The 18,980-nt window shown below is 40.2% G+C and overlaps 1 protein-coding gene and 1 long non-coding RNA gene across 2 annotated transcripts; one reads left to right on the top strand and one right to left on the bottom strand.

Moving 5' to 3' along the window:
* Positions 1 to 737: 737 nt before the first annotated feature.
* Positions 738 to 6,089, bottom strand: YEATS4 (YEATS domain containing 4). Its single transcript, XM_074539755.1, has 7 exons — positions 5,954 to 6,089; positions 5,743 to 5,862; positions 5,114 to 5,180; positions 4,929 to 5,023; positions 3,433 to 3,525; positions 3,268 to 3,355; positions 738 to 1,320 (listed from the first exon to the last, which is right to left on the bottom strand). Exons 1-7 carry the CDS (start codon positions 6,002 to 6,004, stop codon positions 1,151 to 1,153), a joined length of 684 nt encoding a protein of 227 aa, XP_074395856.1. The 5' UTR covers positions 6,005 to 6,089; the 3' UTR covers positions 738 to 1,150.
* LOC141728842 (uncharacterized) lies at positions 6,038 to 17,275 on the top strand. Its single transcript, XR_012580071.1, has 2 exons — positions 6,038 to 6,811; positions 12,245 to 17,275. It is a non-coding gene; the product is annotated as an uncharacterized LOC141728842 (long non-coding RNA).
* Positions 17,276 to 18,980: the final 1,705 nt, after the last annotated feature.

Here is an 18,980-nt window from a genome sequence, read left to right on the forward strand (position 1 = left end):
CAGGAGCAGAGAGAGTGAGAATGTGTGAGGAACAGCCCTGCAGGCACCATGGACAGCGAGGAAGGAGACGCTCCAGGTGCTGGAGCAGAGATCCCCCTGCAGCCTGCAGAAGAGCTCACACCAGCGCAAAGGGATGCCCAAAGGAGACTGTGATCCCGTGGGAAGCCTGCATTGGACCGGCTCCTGTGGCCCTTTGGAAAGGAGCCCACACTGGAACAGCTTTGCTGGCAGGATTTGTGACCCCATGAGGGACTTCATGCTTTGAGAAGAAATGCAGCCTGTGAGGAGCTCTCCAATTGGAGGAATTAATGGAAGACTCTCTCTTGTGGGAGGGACACCAGGCTGGAACAGGGAGGAGTGAGAGGAGGAAGTGGCAGAGACAATATTTGCTGAAGTGAGTGTAGTACAGTACAAATACGAAACAAAATCCCGCAAAACAGTACTGGAATAATTTGCTGCTTCTGAGCATAGTCTGTAGCATTGATACATTTGTATGTGTTAAAGCAGCTTTGGGGCTAGAAACTCTTACCTGTGGATATACAAGTTATTTAAAATCCTGTTTTCAGAAAGTGTTTTCATTGTGCTGGTAACAGAGAGACATGCCAAAAATCTCTGTAACCAGACTTAAATAACTTGCATACCTTTGTATTTCAACCTCTGCCTGAAATCAGAGTATGCTACTTACAGTAGCTTCCTTACAGATGCTGAAGCCCACAGCTGGACAGAGACAAAAAACATTAAAATAAAAAACTGCATATTTTATTTTTAGCTTTAAAGATGCATGTCTAAACAATCAGTAGAAAAAAAAAAGTAAAAAAAGTAAACACCAGCATTTTGTAAAATCACATTGAACTAATACAAGACTTAATACAAAGTTTTCATACACGACTCAAATGCAGTTTTCAAAGAAAAAGTAGTCTGGTCTTCAAGACCACTTCCACTTGAAAAATATCGTTAAGTACCCACAGATTTTAACTATAAAACAAGGACACATTCTTTCTTTTTTCTTCCATTTATGGAGTTGATTGCCACAAACTTCAATCATTTGTCAGTGAAATTCTCATAGTCTCAGTTACAGAACTGAAGAGAACTCCTACAATTCCATGACTGAAGTCTTTCCATTTTCAGTACACACTCAAGTCAGCACTTGTCACATATCCTTAGACTGATCATCTTCTTCAAGTTTTCTGATTTCATTCTTTAAACAGTTGATGGTTTCACGACTTGCTTTTAGTCTTTCTTTAAGCTCAGCAATTTCAAAACTAGTCTTCTTTTTGGCAGCTTCAAGCTTCTCCCTGGTTTTTACTTCAAGATCTGCAACTGTGGCAGTGATAAAGAAAAAAGTATATTTTAAGTGCCATGAAATTAGCTTTTTTTTTTTTAAACTGAAACAGTAATTTGGATAGCATTTGTCCTGAAAGAAAAAAATCTGTTTCTGTTAGCTTTAGAAATTCAATGTTTGTCATCAAAATGGTGTCCACATAAGAATCTGGATTTAAAAAATAGTTCATTTTGCAGCCTCATTCATCCCTCAACCCATCAGTTTTGCAGATAGCTATACAATTAATAAAATAATTTTCTACATTTTTTTTTAAAGATTAGGTGAAGAAAATAAAATCTGACATGGGAAATTACAGAGAACTATGAATACGTGGTGCCCAGTGACAGCACGCAAGGCCACAGGCACAAACAAACGTGGGAGGCTCCCTGTGAACATCAGGAAACTCTTCCTGTGAAAGTGACCAAGTGGTGGCACAGGTTGCCCAGAAAGGTTGTGGAATCCCCATCACTGGACAGATTTAGAAGCCATCTGGATACAGTCCTGGGGAGCCAGCTGTAGGTGGCCCTGCTAGGGCAGGGGATGGACATGATGCACCCAGAGGTCCTTTCAAGCCTCCACCATTCTGGGTTTCCTTCTCCACGGAACTGTAATCATTTTCTATCTCTCACTGGAGTTTAATTCTACAGATCTGAAAGTTTCAGTTATGCTGCCCTGCTTTAATGAATATCTGACATCAAGTACCTATTTTTTACTATTTTTACATTCACAGGTTTTAGGACAAAGATGGTAAAGCCAACAAGTCAATGAAGGCTGTGGAATTCACTCATATCCCATACACTACATAGCTGTGGGCAGTGGTAAATATCTGCTTCATTACTGCATCTTAAGGAAGTATTTAGACAAAAAAACCACACTGAAAGTTTATACCTACTGTCTGGAGAAATATAAAAAAAAATTAAATGAAAAAAGTTTAAATTTGGATGTTTTTATCCATCATATTATTAAACATTTTCCAAACAAAAACTGTAACATGTAACAATAACAAAAAGCCACCTCAAGCCTGGCTGAACTGAGGCAGGAAATACAAGCAGCTCACATATCCACAGAGCTAAGCAGACTAAGGCAAATAAGAACCCTAACTTTGAAGAGCTTCAAATTCACAATCACTCGCCATTCTTAGCTCTGCTGGCCAAAAACTACATGACATTTGTTGTTGGGTGAACAGAAGGCCAGGTAGGGTGGACTGCAATGGATTAATGTTTGTAATCAATAGGGCAGGATTTTGGCTCAATCAATGCTACATCTTCTACTCTCAGAAAGCAAATAACAGATGAAATATAGAAGATCAGAACAGAAATAATCACTAAATGCAGTGCACAACCAATGAACCAATGAGTCTTTAATTTAGTTTCCTTAGTTCCCTTAATATTTTTGCTTATATTTGGAAACAAATTGGATAAAAAGGACGTAAAAACCATTACGCTGTACTTAAGGAGTATGTTTGAAATTACCTACATACATAGTTAAGGAAGCAGAAGGGAAAAAAAAACTTTCAGACACTACTCTTTATCCACAAAGAGTTGCTGCTTTGACTTAAACATCACTAACTGTTCTGCACTTCAGGCCTTCAAGTGTGACCTTTGCTTGCAGTGCTGAACAGAACTGTACCATAGGGTGGCCTTCATTTACCCTCTGTTTTAATTCATTTCAAAGATGTCAGACTAGGTGTAGTTCATGCCATCACTCTTCATACCAAGTAATTCCTAATTCCTTTTTTTTAGAGCCATAGGGATAAGAAAATCTTAAAGTTTTCAGGTAAGTATTACTACCCTTGCAAAAGCTGAAGTTAAATTTAAGGCAAAATTACCACCTTTTTGCAGCATCCAAATCCATTGTACTGTTACAGCCCCCCCAAAAAATACATTAAAAGCGAATCAAACTATTGTTATTTCTAAAGTTTAAAATATTTTAAATTTTCAACTTACACTCTGTTTCATGTTTATAAGCACCTAGTGTTAGCTGACGAGACGTTGTTAACAGCTGCTGCATCATTGCAGTAGGATCTTGAAATATCTAATGGAGGAGAAAAATACATGGTATCACTAATACTCTTCAAAATAAAGTGAGGATTACATTAGAAATGTTCATACCATTTCATCATAGAATTCAGAAACTACAGTTTTCTTCCCCAGGATGGCATTGGTATCCGACTGAAAAAGCTTCAGCAAGTGATATAAAGTTACCTATTCAAAAGACAGAATTTTATTAGCTTAAAAATTGTAGCGAAATAAAAAACTTGTTCTACATATCAACAAGTAGTATTTGTTCCTACAAAGTAACTGTATAAGACTTAAAAATGTTTTAGGAATGCAAATATAAATGTCATATAGCTTCAGCAGAATTGCTTTGAATTTAATGTTAACTTTTAAAACATGCCAACTATCTAAAGGTCTCTTGAGACTTCAAAAATGTCTGGGAAAGTGGTTTAGGACTGGTATATGAAAAATACTAATACCACCATTTCCAAATGGGTGATTTAATTCAAACTGACTTTCTCAATCAGTTAGAAAGTGCTTTCTGTGACCTTATCCTCTATTCTTGAGAAACCGACGCACCAGGGAGGCTGTGAATCGCCTTTCAGTGAAATCTCTCTTTCTGGGGTTACTCTTCCATCCCTGCCCTGCAAACAGCAGGGTGGGGAGAGGACTGGAACCCTCTGTGCAGCCCTGAGGAGCCACTGCCTGCCTGGCCTGGGAGGGCACACACAGCCCACACTTCTCCCCTTCCACTCACAGGCCCAGGGGCCGTGGTGGAACAGAGCAGTACCCGACTGCCCCTGGGAGCTCCGGGAAAGGAAGGACGTGACAGGCTCCCAAACTGCCTTCCAACAACAGCAGCAAAGAAAAACACCCAACCAACCTTAGGACAGCTTGGTCAAGCTGTGAATGGAATTTATAAAAGTCAGGGTGCTACCGAGCCCAACAGCACGGGAAACCCATTGTTACCAATCGCCACACATTGCAGAAAAACATGAAATTCACTTCCACTCTCGTTCAGCAAAAAATGGCCTAAAAAAAGGATTGTTCATGTGACAGAAGGAACTCAATCCTTCCCGAAATAAACATCCTTTTCCCTAAAACAGAGTAATCAAGTTTCCTACTAGATCTGAAAAACAAACCTACAAGATATGACTAAAACACAGGAATGGAAGAAAGAAATTAATTCCAGCACTTTACGCAACTACAGAGTTTTTTAACCTGGTCTTAGGCAGAGATTTATGCTAGTATAGTAGGCCTGCTGCTTTTTGACTGATTTTGATCTGACAGAAAAAATAAAAATTAAAATACTTAAATATCCTAGAAATTGGAAGCTCTGTGGAAGAGAAATACTTAGTGTGTGCTCAACCCAGGTAAGGTGCAATATGTGGTCACATGTTAGTAAATATCAGAGAAGCCAAGCACAGGAAAAGCAGCCATGAATACCAGGAGTGTAGCACAGAAAGAAGAAAATGTGACCAATACTTAAAATAATCTTCTACAAGAAGAGACTTTCATTACAATGAGACTTATTTTGTCCAGCAATTTCCTAGAGCTGTTGGCCACCATAATTGATTATTTAAGCTTTGTTAAAAGTTCAATGTACTTACAGGTCTTTCATTTGGATCAATGAAAAATATCTTAATGATTATTTCAAATTCACCCCAGCCTGTTTCGGTGATTTCATATGGTGGTTTGGTAACAACTGCAATAGGCAACACAGAAGTATTAACACCGTGATAAAGGCGGAACAAACGCCCAATTCTAGGAACAACTGCTGAAATGCAAAACCCACCTCTTAAAGGATTACCGTAGCTTTCATGCAACTTGAATTGAATTTTTTTCACATATGCAGACATGTCCTAAAACAGAAACATTGTTATTTCTTATTATTTCAGCACACGAAGCTACTATTCAGTCATCTATCCTATGTGCCTACATTCTTTCTGATTTTAAATAGTATTTTTTCTGACTTCAGGCACAGAAGGAAAGCAAAGCGGTAAATCTAAAAATTAGTTCTTGCACACAGTTCTCTTTTAGTGTTTTATCCCCATGAATGTTCTCCAGTCTTCCCCTTCACTGGAAAGATCACTCCAAAAAACCTAAGTGGAAGCATGCCTTTCCCACGGTTTTCCTTTTTGGAAACCCACCGGCCTCTGTGTTTTCTCAGCTTACAGCCAAAGACCCTCCTGCCCTTTCCTCTAATCCCGGCTTTTGAAACCCCACGTCCCGGTGCTGCTCGGCAGGGAAAGATCTCTTACATCCCGGAGCGCAACCCTTACCCCAAGGCCACCACCACTAAGGCACGGCCCAGGTGCCACATCCACAGGCGTTTTGCACATCTCCGTGGATGGCAGCTCCCGCTTTCCCAGCCCGCCTGCTCCAAAGCCGGACCAGGCTTTCGGGGAAGCGGCTCTGCCGTACCTCGTTCCGGTACGGCTTCACATACACCGTCCACTGGTGAGTGTGGCCATCCTCCTCTCTCTTCTTCCCAAAGTACCGCGCGACGTTGCCGTACACGATCGGCTTCACGATGGTAACGCCCTAAAGAAAGGAGCACAAGCGGACAGGGCGCGTTGAGAGGCGCTGCCGCACCGCGCCGCCCCCCGCGGCCCGAGCCCCGCCGCGGCCGCACCTTCACCCTGCCGCCGGAGTCAGGCCCGAACTCTGCCATTCTCTTGAACATATTGCCCGGGGGCGCCGCCCGCCGCCGCCGCCGCCCGCGCCCGCCCCGCCCGGCCCCGCCGCCGCTCCCGCCGCCGCCGCCGCCCCGCGACCGCCATCCCCCGCGGCTTCCGGGGCGGGGCCGCGCCGCTGCCGCCGCCGGCCGGGGCGGAACGGAGCGCCCGGGAGCGGGCCCGGCTGCGCCGCGGGAAAGGCACGCGTCCCTGGACGGGGCCCCAAAGGCGCCCCGGTTCCACGCTCTGCACAGGGACACCTGCCGCTACACCGGGGGGCTCAAAGCCTCATCCAGCCTGGCCTTGGAACGCTGCGAGTGATGGGGCATCCACGGCTACCCCAGCAACCTATCCCAGTGCCTCAGCACCTTCACAGGGAAGATTTCTTCCCAATATCAATTTAAAATCTGTCCTCTTTCAGTTTTAAAGTCATTCCCCTCGGCCTGCCACTCCATGCCTTTGCAAAAAGTCCCCCTCCATCTCTCTCACAGGCCCCCGTAGGTAGCGGAAGCCTGCTCCGAGGCCTCCTGCAGGCTGACCGCAGCTCTCTGAGGAGATGACTCTGAGGGGGTTGTTTCTCTGTGGAGCTGCTCCGTGCCTCAGCTGCACCCTCGGGTCAGCCCAGCTCTGTCTGTCCCCGTGATGGACTGGAGAGCTTGCTGCACTCCTCTGGGGAGCAGCAGCCAGACCCTGCCTGCAAACCATTTTCCAGAGCATCCCCCCTCCCCTCCCGTGGCCATCCAATGCCTGTGACGTGCTGGGACTCCTGGCAGACACGGACACAGCGAACATCATTCTTAGCCCTCTCTCAGAAGGTAAAATTTCTTACCCTCTTGCTTGTATGAACTAGATTGTGTGAACAGCACTGCTCAGCTCTGAAACGTTACAGCTGTTTTCATTAAAGCAAGTTGGCAGCTGGGCCAGTCTTTTACAAGTGCTCAAGCTCTGTCTTCAAAGAAAAATTTTCTGAGGTTAATCTAACTTCTAATTAATAATTGGCTTCTGTGGAAGACTCTTTATTCCAATAACAAGATGAACAAGAAGGGGAATGGTGCAATTCCTGATGAAAAGAAACCTTTTCCTCTCGACCATTTCTGCTTTAGTTTTTAAAGACAGATGAGTAACCAACCTTTGTTAATGTGTCAGAAAGAGAACGAGATTTAACAGCATCAAAAACTCCATGAGAAGCTATCATACAAACCCTGTTAAGACCCCATCTGGAAAAGAGTGCACTTTTCTGTTAAAAGTCTGTACTAAAATGGGTTGGGTTGGGAGGAGCCTTAAAGACCATCTCGATCTCGCCCTCTCCCTGCTGTGGGCAGGGACACCTTCCACCAGAGCAGGCTGCTCAGAGTCCCATGCACCTTGGCCTTGAACACTTCCAGGGCTGGGGCATCCACAACTTCTCTGGGTAAGCCATTCCAGTACCTTACCACCCTCATAGCAGAAAATTTCTTAATACCTAGTGTTTCATCTCCTCTTGTAGGAAAAAAAAAAAACCTGGAAGGCTAATACACAAGAACAGGGCAAATTGGTGTCAACATCATGTGCCCTAAAGAAGGCTAGAGCCTCCTTAAACAAATTTGTCAAAATAAAGGTAGAGAAAATATTAACTAGCTGTTGCAAATGCCTTAGGGGGTTGGGGGTTAAGTAATATGGGAAGGGAAAAACAAGAGGGCGAGCAGTATCAGCACAAAAATGAGATTAATATAAACTAACCAAGAAACAACTCAATTTGCGTTTGTAACCCCTGGAGCATGGGAAGAGCAGGATACTCGTCCTGTAAGAAGTGCAGGAGCAAACACCCCAGACAGACCCTATGAGATTTTAAGATAAAGCAAGGAAGAACTTAAATGATGCAGATGCCTGCCCCAGGACAAGACTGAGCTTCATATCTCAGGCAGCATTTTCCAGTCTTTCTCGCTATTTTGGTTTCTTGTGTGGCCTTGCAATGGAAGGCTAAAACACACCCACACCATTCCCAACCTATTTTGACTCTAAGTATGGCCAATCGTAGAGATATAGGTTGATTGAAATAATTAAATTCCTTTTTTAAACCTGATACAAAGATTTCTTCACCAAAAGAATGGTTAATGGATTTATTATCTAAACATTCACCTGAATGTTATTACCAAGATGGAAGCACATTTAAGAAAAGAAGTGGCAGAACTGGAGAAAATGGCACTGGACACGTACTCTGTGGCAACTGAAATAAAGGAAATCATCTCAAATGCAGAAAGTTTCAACACACTTACTGAATTTCAGAGTCAGATTGTGACTGTGGAGGAAAACCTTTGTTAGAACATGTGGAATGAGAAGAATCTGCCTAACAAGATGACATAGGAAAGACTGGAAATGGATGGGACTGTTTGAACTGGATCACATTAAGCAGGTTCCTGGCTGTAGCAAAGGGCTGGCAGCACCCTGAAGAATCTAAGTGCTGAAATCTGCTTCTAGCAACCTAGTTTTGGGAGCTGCTGTACATGATGTGCCACCATGCTGTAACTGTTGAGCCCAGCCTGTGTCCAAGTGTGCGGCTTAGGTGAAGTTTTTTCATATGCTACTGTTGTGAAAGGAAAGAGCCACATACTGAGAGCTGGCTGCTCCTCAGAACTGAGCCCTTTACCTGCCAGTTGTCCTCAGAGGGCACACACAACACTGTGATACTGGCATACACAACAAATAAATAAAGAACAACTTCCAACTCCAGATTCTCAGCAAAATTACCAGGTTCCTCGGCATCTTTACCCAGGTCAGGTCATTCCAAGATTTAATTCCAAAATTGTGAGGTTTAAGTTTCCTTTTTTTTCCCCCTTTTTTTTTTTTTCAAGTTCAAAAGAGATGTTTACATTTTTATTCTTTGTAAGGGGATTACATACAATCTCACAGGAGTTGACCTTGCAGAAGTGTCACGTGAGACTTTCCTCAAACTTCTTCCAATCCTGGGAAGGACAAACTGTGTGGGCCAAGAGGCCACTTGTCCCAAGGATCAAGTGCTGCTGGAGGGAGCACAAACCTGGCTACAGCAAGGAATGGTATACCATCATCTCTCTCACTAACCCTGTTTTAGCAGACTATTAATTTAATTTGATGGTAATGTGGTTTTGACAAGTTGCTACTTTTTCCCCTAAATAAAGTTGCATTTTTAGAAACCTTCCCTTCTTCAGTACCCAAGTGCCCCACAATTAGAAATCTGAACTAGCTATTGCTGTAATTATAACCAAAAAAGGGAGATGATCTCGTAGAGGTTTTAATTTTATTTCTAAATTCTTTTTGAGTAAAAGGCATAAAACTAATTTTAAAATATGATAAATTACATAACTAAATGGAACAGGCAGGGGATAACCAGGAATTAAGAGGAGAGGCACAGTAGGAATCCTACATGAGAAGATAAGTTTGTTTTCTGAAGTATCATACTGTTACCACTGTGAAATTAACAACACGAAAATTTTCCTGGACTCCTGCTGAGATGAAAGGCAGCAAGCAGATAGTTTTAATCTTAGAGAGAATTTATTCTTACATAGAGAGGCTCAAAATGCAGCTTTTAAGAGCTGCTGATAAAACATTGGCCTTCTCTGACTTTTTTATTCAAAGTACTTTATGTACTCAAAAAAAGAACCCACCAAACACCCTAGACATTATTTTTAACAGTATCTTCTGCAGGGTTCTGTTAGCCATTCTACACTATTCACCATTTTCAATACCCTTACACTACAGGTCTTGGAGAAAGTAGGGGCTATGCTTCATCTTGCAAAGAATCCAGCCTAAATCACTTGCAGGAAAGTGAGAACTGCAGTTTTAATTACATAAAGGCTCCAATTAACTTTTTGAGGTGGGAGCCCAAGTTCCTTACAACTTGACCCATGAATAAGGATTCTGTTTGGCATGAATGGTCTCCTTTTCTATCCCCTCCCACCAGTGTGGAGCTATAACACATCCAAGCAGAGCCATATATTTTTTAAGAGAAGCACAGGCTGCAGATTGTAAAAGGTGGCAAAGGTAGCTGCCTGTCAAAAGAAGTAAATGGCTACAGGGAAATGGGACACCAGCAAGCCTCAGAAATCAGATTTAAGTATAAGAGTAACCATTCTGAAATGCAGCAGCTCCATAGAGCTCACTGCTCCTTCAGAGGCAAATGCTGCCTGCTCCACAGGGGAACCCACCCATCTTCAGAAGGGTTTTAGAGATGCATTCCACTACAGGCAACATTTTATCTCCCTGTGTGGACAGTATCTTTTCCCAGTGTCTTAGCACCAGAGAAAGGTTTCTAAACCTTAAAGTATTTCAGTAGCAGTGCATCATATAGGGAAACACAGAGGAAATTTAAAAACAGTGCACTCAAAAGACATTCAGACAACACACAGGGGTTTGGATTTTTTTATGAGATGTCAAGGCAAGGAAAATAGTTTGTTTATTTTGTGGAAAAGTGGAGTAAAAAGTGACGGCTATCTTCTTAAATTTAGGACAGTTGAGGATTACTACACCTCGTTCTGCTGACAATGCAGACACAATTAATGAGATTATTAATTAAGTGAATAGAAGTGGGGGTTTTGTTGCCACTAGATGGCAGAAAGAGCCCTTTTACACTCTGATCACATCTACACCATTTTGAACATACCCTCACAGGACACCTAGGGGCCTATCTTCACCACTAAGATGCCGGATAAAAGAAAAAATCTATTCAATGACTACCAGTGCTAAGTAGATTAAAGTAGTTTTGGAAAAAATGTTCAGCAATATATAATTTTAAAAACCATCTGTTTACACTGGGTCCTTTCTGTAAAGCTGAGAAGCCTTGTTTGCAAAGAAATTAATTTTACTTCCCACTTACACCAAGTGCACAGGATTTACAACACTTCCAGCAGTACGATGGGAAGCAAAGTGCTAAAAATTTTCTGCAAATTGTTCACAAGAGATGCATAAACAGGTTCAGATTGAATTAATTGAAAGGAATAGCAGTTTTCTATCTGCAGCAAAGAGCTCAGCCCTGTTTCTACTGGGCTGCATTTGTTTTTCACACTCTCTCGAGGAACAGAAAGAATGGAGAAAAAAGCTAGCATATTTTTGATCAGTTCCTTGAACACCATACACTTTTATGCTTCATTATTAAGAGCATGAGCTGATCTGCATCTGTTTTCTATAATATTACACATTATGTTACACTGTGTCACTTCTCTGATTCACTTCAGGCTCAAACTTAGTAATTAAAAATCTGTCCAGCAGAAAAGCTGAAATGCACCAGCCCTTCACCCTCACTCATCCCAAGGACAGCACTGCATCTCTCAAGCTTGCAACATCCTTGACAAATGTGCTTCATTCCCCAGCTGTCACTCCCCAGCACAGCTTCTGCACCTTTCACAAAACCCTCCTTTCTCCTCCAGGCTAAGATAATATATTCCCATCTTGCTCTCACTTGGGTCTCTGTTGTCTCTTTTGTACATCTCCCAGCAAATTACTTTTCCCGGACGCAGAGCAGGCTTATCATCTCCCCATTCCCAGCCATTTACTTACATTTTATAGAAGCCATCACTTGTTTTTGTATCTTCCAAGAGATAAAATAGCTAAAAATTCAATGTGACAGGTAAGTTTTCCTCCTTATGCAGTTCCAGTTCATCTGTCCATCTATTGTGTAACCAAGTCTCCTGAGCAGCTGCAGCCTTACCTATACTCACAGAACATGAATGTGCATTAAGTCATAAATTCTTCACTATGTCTGGAGTAATCTCTGTTGTTAGTCAAGATACATGCAGAAAGCAGTATCATGCTTTAAGAACTTTAGGATGTGCTAAAACCATTGTCAGAAGTGTTGAGTGTGCAGACTATATTCCTTTAACAAATTTGCTATGCTGACCAGGAGGTTGTCTTTACAAAAATGCTAACTGGGCAAAACTTTCTCAATTGACTACTTTATATCTAGGACCATGATACTGCAGGCCTTCCAGGGGACTCAAATCCCAATGCAAAACAGAGGTCCCGGCCCCTAAATTATTAAACCAGTTTTTCCTCACCTTGTGTGTTGTGATTTGTTTTAGTCCAGAATTTTGGGGTACAGACACTCGGGTGCCTGCACCCAAACTTCATGTAATAATGTTTGTAAAAAAGGCAGCTTTGTGATCATGAACTACACACATACCTCTGTCTTCCTTTACGCAGTCTGCACTGGACAAATGTACCTTTTCTAGCTTCACAGACTTTGCTCTGCTAATTTGGGTGTTTGATTTGCTTTCTGCTGCTCTTCTCTTTTGCAGCTTACCATTTTTCCTGGACAAGCTGCAGTATTATTAAACTGTCTGAATGATGAACCAGGAGAAAATTAAGACAGAGAACAGCACTAATACTCCAAACCTGAGCATCTCTTTCCAGCCCAAACAAGGGTTAAAAAGACACTTCCAACTCCTTGCTCAGTGCCTGCTTCCCTGAAGGTGCTCAAGATGTCTCACTTCCATAGAGACAATATTTAAAACCTCTCTCTGATCAGTAACTCCTGTACTGACAGTAAACAAAGCAAAATGCCAGCTTTGCAAGAGAAGAAACTTCAGTAGCGCTTTCAGTGAGGCTGGTGCAGAAGAGGCACAGCAGCAAAAGGGAAGACTTCTTTCTGTAAAAACATCTGTGGAACTCAGCTGTCCCACTGCCTGGGATGCAAAACCCTTAGCAGGAATGCACAGGAACTGCAGAGCTTCCTCACAGAAAAAGTTTCTACAGTCCAGTAGTCTCCCTTCAAATGCTGTTAGAGTAACAACAGAGGGCTCACAGAACTATTTTAGGCTCCCCTGCCAAACCTCACAAATGCCTTCCACCTCCCTCTCCTCCCACATAGCTAACAGTCAATATAAGGGCCACACAGCGAGGTTACTCTGCTAAATGCTGCCATGTTCAGTAACAGGTTTATCCTGGTGCGGGTGATTTTGGGTTTTTGGCATTTTTATTTTGCTTCCAACTGTCAGAGGATGTAACAGATGGGAAGAATTAACTTTCTTTGCTGAGGTGGCAAAGAGGAGGCTTCTGCACCAGATTCCACATTGCAAAGCATTGGGGACTCTCCAGTCGGAGAGAAACAAGCAAGGACAATAATCTGAAGCCTGGATTCCACCAGGATCTCTCCCTCCAGCTCATCTAGGTCTCTGGGACTTCCAATCTGCAGCAGTTATTAAGAAGATCCTGAAAGAAGTTGGAGGGAAGCTTCTTACAAGCAGAATTAAGCAAGAACATTTTCCTAGTCAGCATTATCAAATTATTTCTATGTCTACAACTCAAAGGATATTTTCCCTACAGAACTCTCATGGAAGAAGACAAACCCCATACTAGTTACATTACTTTCCCCATTCTCCAATACCATTTCAAAGCATACCTTGATGTTCCTCCATCCTGGTTAGCTGACCTATGCTTGAACACCTCCACAACGAATTCATCCACGTACTACTGAATCCTCACTGTGTTTATCTTAGAGTATACATCCCATGTTTTGGGGGACAGGGTGCTTTACACTTGTCTCACATTTCAGCAATAGGAACTGCTGAACACCCTAACCTGGAGGAAAATTGCAGGAAGGTACTTTCAAAATCAAGAGTTCACAATAATTTCCCCCTCTGCTCTTAACCCAGAGGAAAGCCTGGAGTCCCCTAACCCCACCAGCCACAGCCCAACACCATTTCCATCTCTGTCCAAATTTTCACATGGTCATTGAAACCAGGCTACAACACATAATCACATTAAGAACTCAGATTGTTATGGTGAATTCTGACACAGTACAGTAAACTCAGTGGCCAAGCTGGCTTTGGTATCCTATGGTTTGCTATTTGGACAAATAATGTCTGAGCCCTTTCGAGCAAGTGAATGCTCTTTCCATTACTGTAGGATTGGAGCGATGCCCCAAGAAATTCAGGTTAATTTTCTAATGAACATTTTGTTTTCTCTAAAGAGACCTGTACAGTTCCACATTGGGTTTAAACACAGTCATGAACGTTGTGTTCTTCCAAGCCAATTATATTAAATTTTTGACCTTTTTTTGAAACTGTGATTTTTTTCTGACAGGAACACCAGCGTTCTCACATAATCTTACCACTGTCAAGCCGCAGAGGCTCATCACATGCCAAAGATGGAGCCAACAGCACAGAAAATGATACCAGTAATCTAAGATGGTACAATGGATCTAGCTTGTTTTGTGCCAGAGTGAATGAACTTTGACAAGTATTATGAATATGGAAGTTCACCACTAGAATGGCACAGTATGGCAATGCAAGTGGCTTTGTGTTTGTAACACAGTGATGTGTTTTATGTAACACAATGTTCTGCTTTAGCAGTTAAAATATTTGCCCATGTAACCCCAGTATCAGGAGAAGTTTTAAATCATCAGAGGATGGTTACTGTCACTAGTACCAAACCAGTATTTTGCATGAAATGAGCTGACAGCAATTCAACCCACCATAGAGCTGTTTTACAGCCGCTGTGTTTAACACTCACATGCTCTGCAATGATTAACATTTGCCAGGTATAAAGTCAAAGCAAGAAACCAGATTAAAAAGAGAAAGTCCACAACTCCAAACATTACTATACTGATGTTTGAGTCTGAAAATGTAATTTTAAGAGACTGAAATTGCTTTACGTACATGCTTATTTTATTCCCTTTAGTTAACAGACTTCCTGTGGGGGCACTGTATTTTACAGAAAAATAAGGTTAGCTTAAAAAAAAAAGTCTGCACTACTCACTGGTTGTAAACTCTAAAAAGTCCAGATAAGGATAAGAGCTAGTATAAACTATTTCTAGATTCAGAAGTAATTACAGCACAGAATCTAGCTGTAAGTATCTTAGAATGTCCACCCTCCAAGTTTTAATGTCTGAAAATTTGAGAAGTCTAGCAATAATGAGAATTGCGAAGAAATTAGACAAGCTGAAATGAAGACAGACAAAAGTATTTTTTCATATAAAAATGGTCTTTATTTCTTCAGTACAAGGTAAACTACTATTGCAGTTTAAGACCAACACAAAAGTTGGACAGCAAATTGCTTAACAGTCTCCTAAAGGCTGAAAAAAAGAAACCTATGAAAGCTAAAAGTTGTGCAATATTTCAAGTATAACATCTAAAAAAATGTAATTATCCCTAAATTTACAGATTTTTTAAGTACCTCTGCTGAAAAAGTTTGAAATCCACATTTGCTAGGATACCATCTTACCTTGCAGAGAAATAGAGGTCTCCAAAAACTGCAGTATTCAACAGACTCTTTGGCCTGCCAGCATCAGGGAACTGTTTACTATATATATAAAATCCTTTGGAGTCAGGCATTCTGACAAGCATCCATTTCCTTACATTTTGCAATGCAATTCTGCATTCCACCTTGGACAACCCCCTCCTGTATTTCAAACCATTTCTTGAATATTTACTCGTATATCCTTGTGCAAAGCAGGAACCAGGAAATGGAATAGTACAGGAAGACAATACAGCCTTTTGTTTAGAAAGTCAGCAGTGCTGGTAATCATCATAAAAATGTTAGAGTTTACCAAATAGGAATGTATTTCACCTTCAAAACACTTGGCTTTTTTTTTTCCTTTCTTTATTATTTTAAAAAAGGACAACTGCAGTAGTAAGGAATATGAATTTGCAACCACTTATATTTATAAAAGCACACACATTCCTCATTTTCTTACATCTGAAGATCAAAGGAATGTCTGTTTCATAATGTGATAATAATATACACAGTTTAAAATATTTTCTATTACAAAATACTGTGTACAAGAGGGTGAGACTGAAGTCTATTGAATATACTCTAAAGTGTTATTACTGAAATTATGTAAAAATCACATTACATGGTATGAATAGATAGGAATTTTTACAACTTAAATGCTCCATTCCATCAGGATCAAAAGTATATGTTTACTATTTTCAAGAGACTTCTGTAAAATTAGTGTATTTTGAAGATTTAAGCACAGGCATATGCATCATCCCAGAACCCATTGCAATCACTGGGGCTACAGAAAGGGTTCATGAATTAACAAACATATTATATATAAATGGAATAAGGAGCTTTATTGCATTTTGTCCAACATGGGGGAAAACAAATCGCACACTAACATCAAACCGATGAGCTTCTATACCCCAAACTGCTCCTTAGTAAATTTATCCTCTATAGCTAAATGGAAATGTAAAAATACATGGGATGTCAGACCTTAATAGGGTATGGGGAAGAAAGGGGAGGAAGGCAAAACAAGTACAAAACCAAGAAAACCCCAACTCAACACCCCCATCCACCCCAAGCTAGTCTGAAGTATTAATTGCAAGGCATCATAATTGCAAGAGACAGTATTTCTGCATAAACATCATGATTCATCAGCATGCTGCAACCATTATGTTCAGGACCTGTGCAGTAAATTACCAAAATAATTTGCATCTCAACTGAATCTACATTGTTTCTTTTCTATATTACAATCCTTATTTTGGAAAGAATTCAAATGAATTCATATTTTTATATGGACACTGGCCTGCACTTTCCTTCTCTAAAATCTTGAAGAGTTTATATTTCAATGCAGAAGCAATTTAGTGTCTCAGATCTCTGAAGAGTACCAGTCCTAAATGTGCATGTTTTATATTCAAATCTACATGACTGACAGTATCTTAACGAGCACTGTATCAGGAAATTTAAGGCTGTATCTCAGTTCACACAAGAACCAAAGACAATTTTAACAGGCTATGTATAAAATTCTATAAATAAAAATGGGAGCAATGTCTGTTTAACCTGTACACAAAGAGCAAGTGGATAAGGAAAGAAAATCAGGAATTAGGTATTTCTACAAAGAATGCCATGTATTTTACTAGAAACACAGAAGACAAGTATATACAACATTTAAATCTCCAATTATCCACATACAACTAGGAAAAAAAACCATTTACAAGGGTTTGTGTATGCAACTAAACAATCAGGTAAAAAAATAGTTAGAAAAACTAAGCCTCACCAATTTCAAAGGAACAAAACGAGAAAGTACTCAGTCCATAAAGAAAAAAGCTAATGTCTAAACTTAATAAAAATATCTTGTTTAACACAAAAAACAGCAGCTATCCAAGCTTATAAGCCACACTGTAAATAAAAATCTGAAGTTCTGACAAAAATTTTCCAAAATGCCATCAGAACAAAAAATATTGGCACAGAAAGCAAAAAAGGAATGAGGGAAAAAAAAGAAAGACTGTACAGTTTCCAAAATGCTATGTTGTTCTTCTTAAGTACTTTGACCTGTCAAAATGCATAATCCTGTAAAAAATTTACTTTAAAAAAATCACCAAAACAAAGTCTGTTGGTAAAGCACCACCACTCCTAAGTCACTATTTGTTAGTTTTGTCTTTCAAGATAAAGGACATAGCCTTTAGATAATATTTTCAATGTTACTTATAAACTCAATATTTGAAAAAAATTAAGTATTTCCTCAGACATTATTTCATCCTTTCATCAGCAAAAGGAAATGAAATACAACTGAATGAATATTAAACAGCAGGAGCCATCATGGCATCACCACCATTCAGCAAGTTTCCAAACTGCCATTTCCTGCACGTGTACAGAAAATTGCAAGAACCTTTAGTAAACCAAGACTTGGTAAAAATTCTACTACAGATCCAGTTACACATGATGTACATTAGGCATATTCCTTTTTGGTGTTTATCAGGGTCTTTGGATTTTTTCTGCACATTTTTTTGTTTTATTAAAAAAAAAAAAAATCTAACAAAGGAAGCTCACTACAACAAGAGAGTCTTACCTAAAATGCAACACAGTACATTTATCTGTTAAAACTAAGAATCTGGAGAACAGGCAGAAATAATGGGCTTCATACAGGGATCTCATCTCTCAGGTCACAATGGTCATTCTGTTTAACTTACATTATTTACCCCCTGCTATTCTTTCCCTGCTATTTCCATTGCCAGCAATGGAAATATGTGAGTGAGAAATGACAATCTATGTAAAAAGAGCAACAGTCTCAAATCTATTTCAATGTGGACTAAAGTATCAGTTCCTACATAAAATGCTTGTAATGTTACTTTTATTTTAAAATTTCATATATCTACGCAATGGAACACTACTTACCTGCTGCTTTTCCAGTATTAGCTATTCCCCATTTAACTGCTACAGGCAGGTAATTTCTTCCTTAAAGTTATTACACACAGTAGTAAACAATGTTTTTAAGTAAAGAAAACGAAGTTACAACAGTACTGTTTGTAACCAATACCTATTCACAAAAAAAAAGCAAGAAGTGATTCATGACTTGCTTGATACAACTTTCAGTTTTACAAAATATTTAAAGGCAGGTTTCATTTTCAAACAGGATTAAACAAACACGTGAAATATCTTCTCAGAAGCAAATAGTTCAATTAACACCAGTGATCCCATGCGTGAGGAACTGAGGTACACAGTTTAAGAAAAAAAGAAAAAGGGGCAAGTCTGAAGCTGTAGCCAAGTCCAACAGCATCAACCTGACTGCAGGAAACCTGGTTCAATAGTAGGTGCCAAAAATATTAGAGCATTTCAGGCTTATGCAAAACTTTAGCAGTTGCACAAGCTACTGGTCCCAACTCAGTAAAGCATAAAAATCACTCACATATGCAAACACAACACTTAAAGCATATGTTTACATTTCTTGAAATATATGAAATATAAGCACATGCTTTATACGCTCTGGAAAACCAAACAGATTTAAATGCTTTCCTGAACAGGGTAACATTTTAAGTCAGCTGTAAAATCTTCAAAATCGGTAAAAAAGAAATCAAGAGGCTTCTAAGAGTTGCCTCTTAAAGCCATCTGAGGTCTTGAAACTTAACTTAAAACATTAAGTACAGCTATTTGAACGAGTGACAACTCCAAGAGTGTGTCTGTTACATAACATTTTACAATAGACTAAAAGCGAGCCTTTGTGCAAGGCTGACTGAAATGAAGCTTTTGCAGCTTTTATGAAATTTGCTTGCATTCGACACCTGATGAAATTTAAAACAAATTCTTTAATTTGAC

This window comes from Zonotrichia albicollis, chromosome 4 (genome assembly GCF_047830755.1).
Source record: "Zonotrichia albicollis isolate bZonAlb1 chromosome 4, bZonAlb1.hap1, whole genome shotgun sequence".
NCBI lineage: Eukaryota > Metazoa > Chordata > Aves > Passeriformes > Passerellidae > Zonotrichia > Zonotrichia albicollis.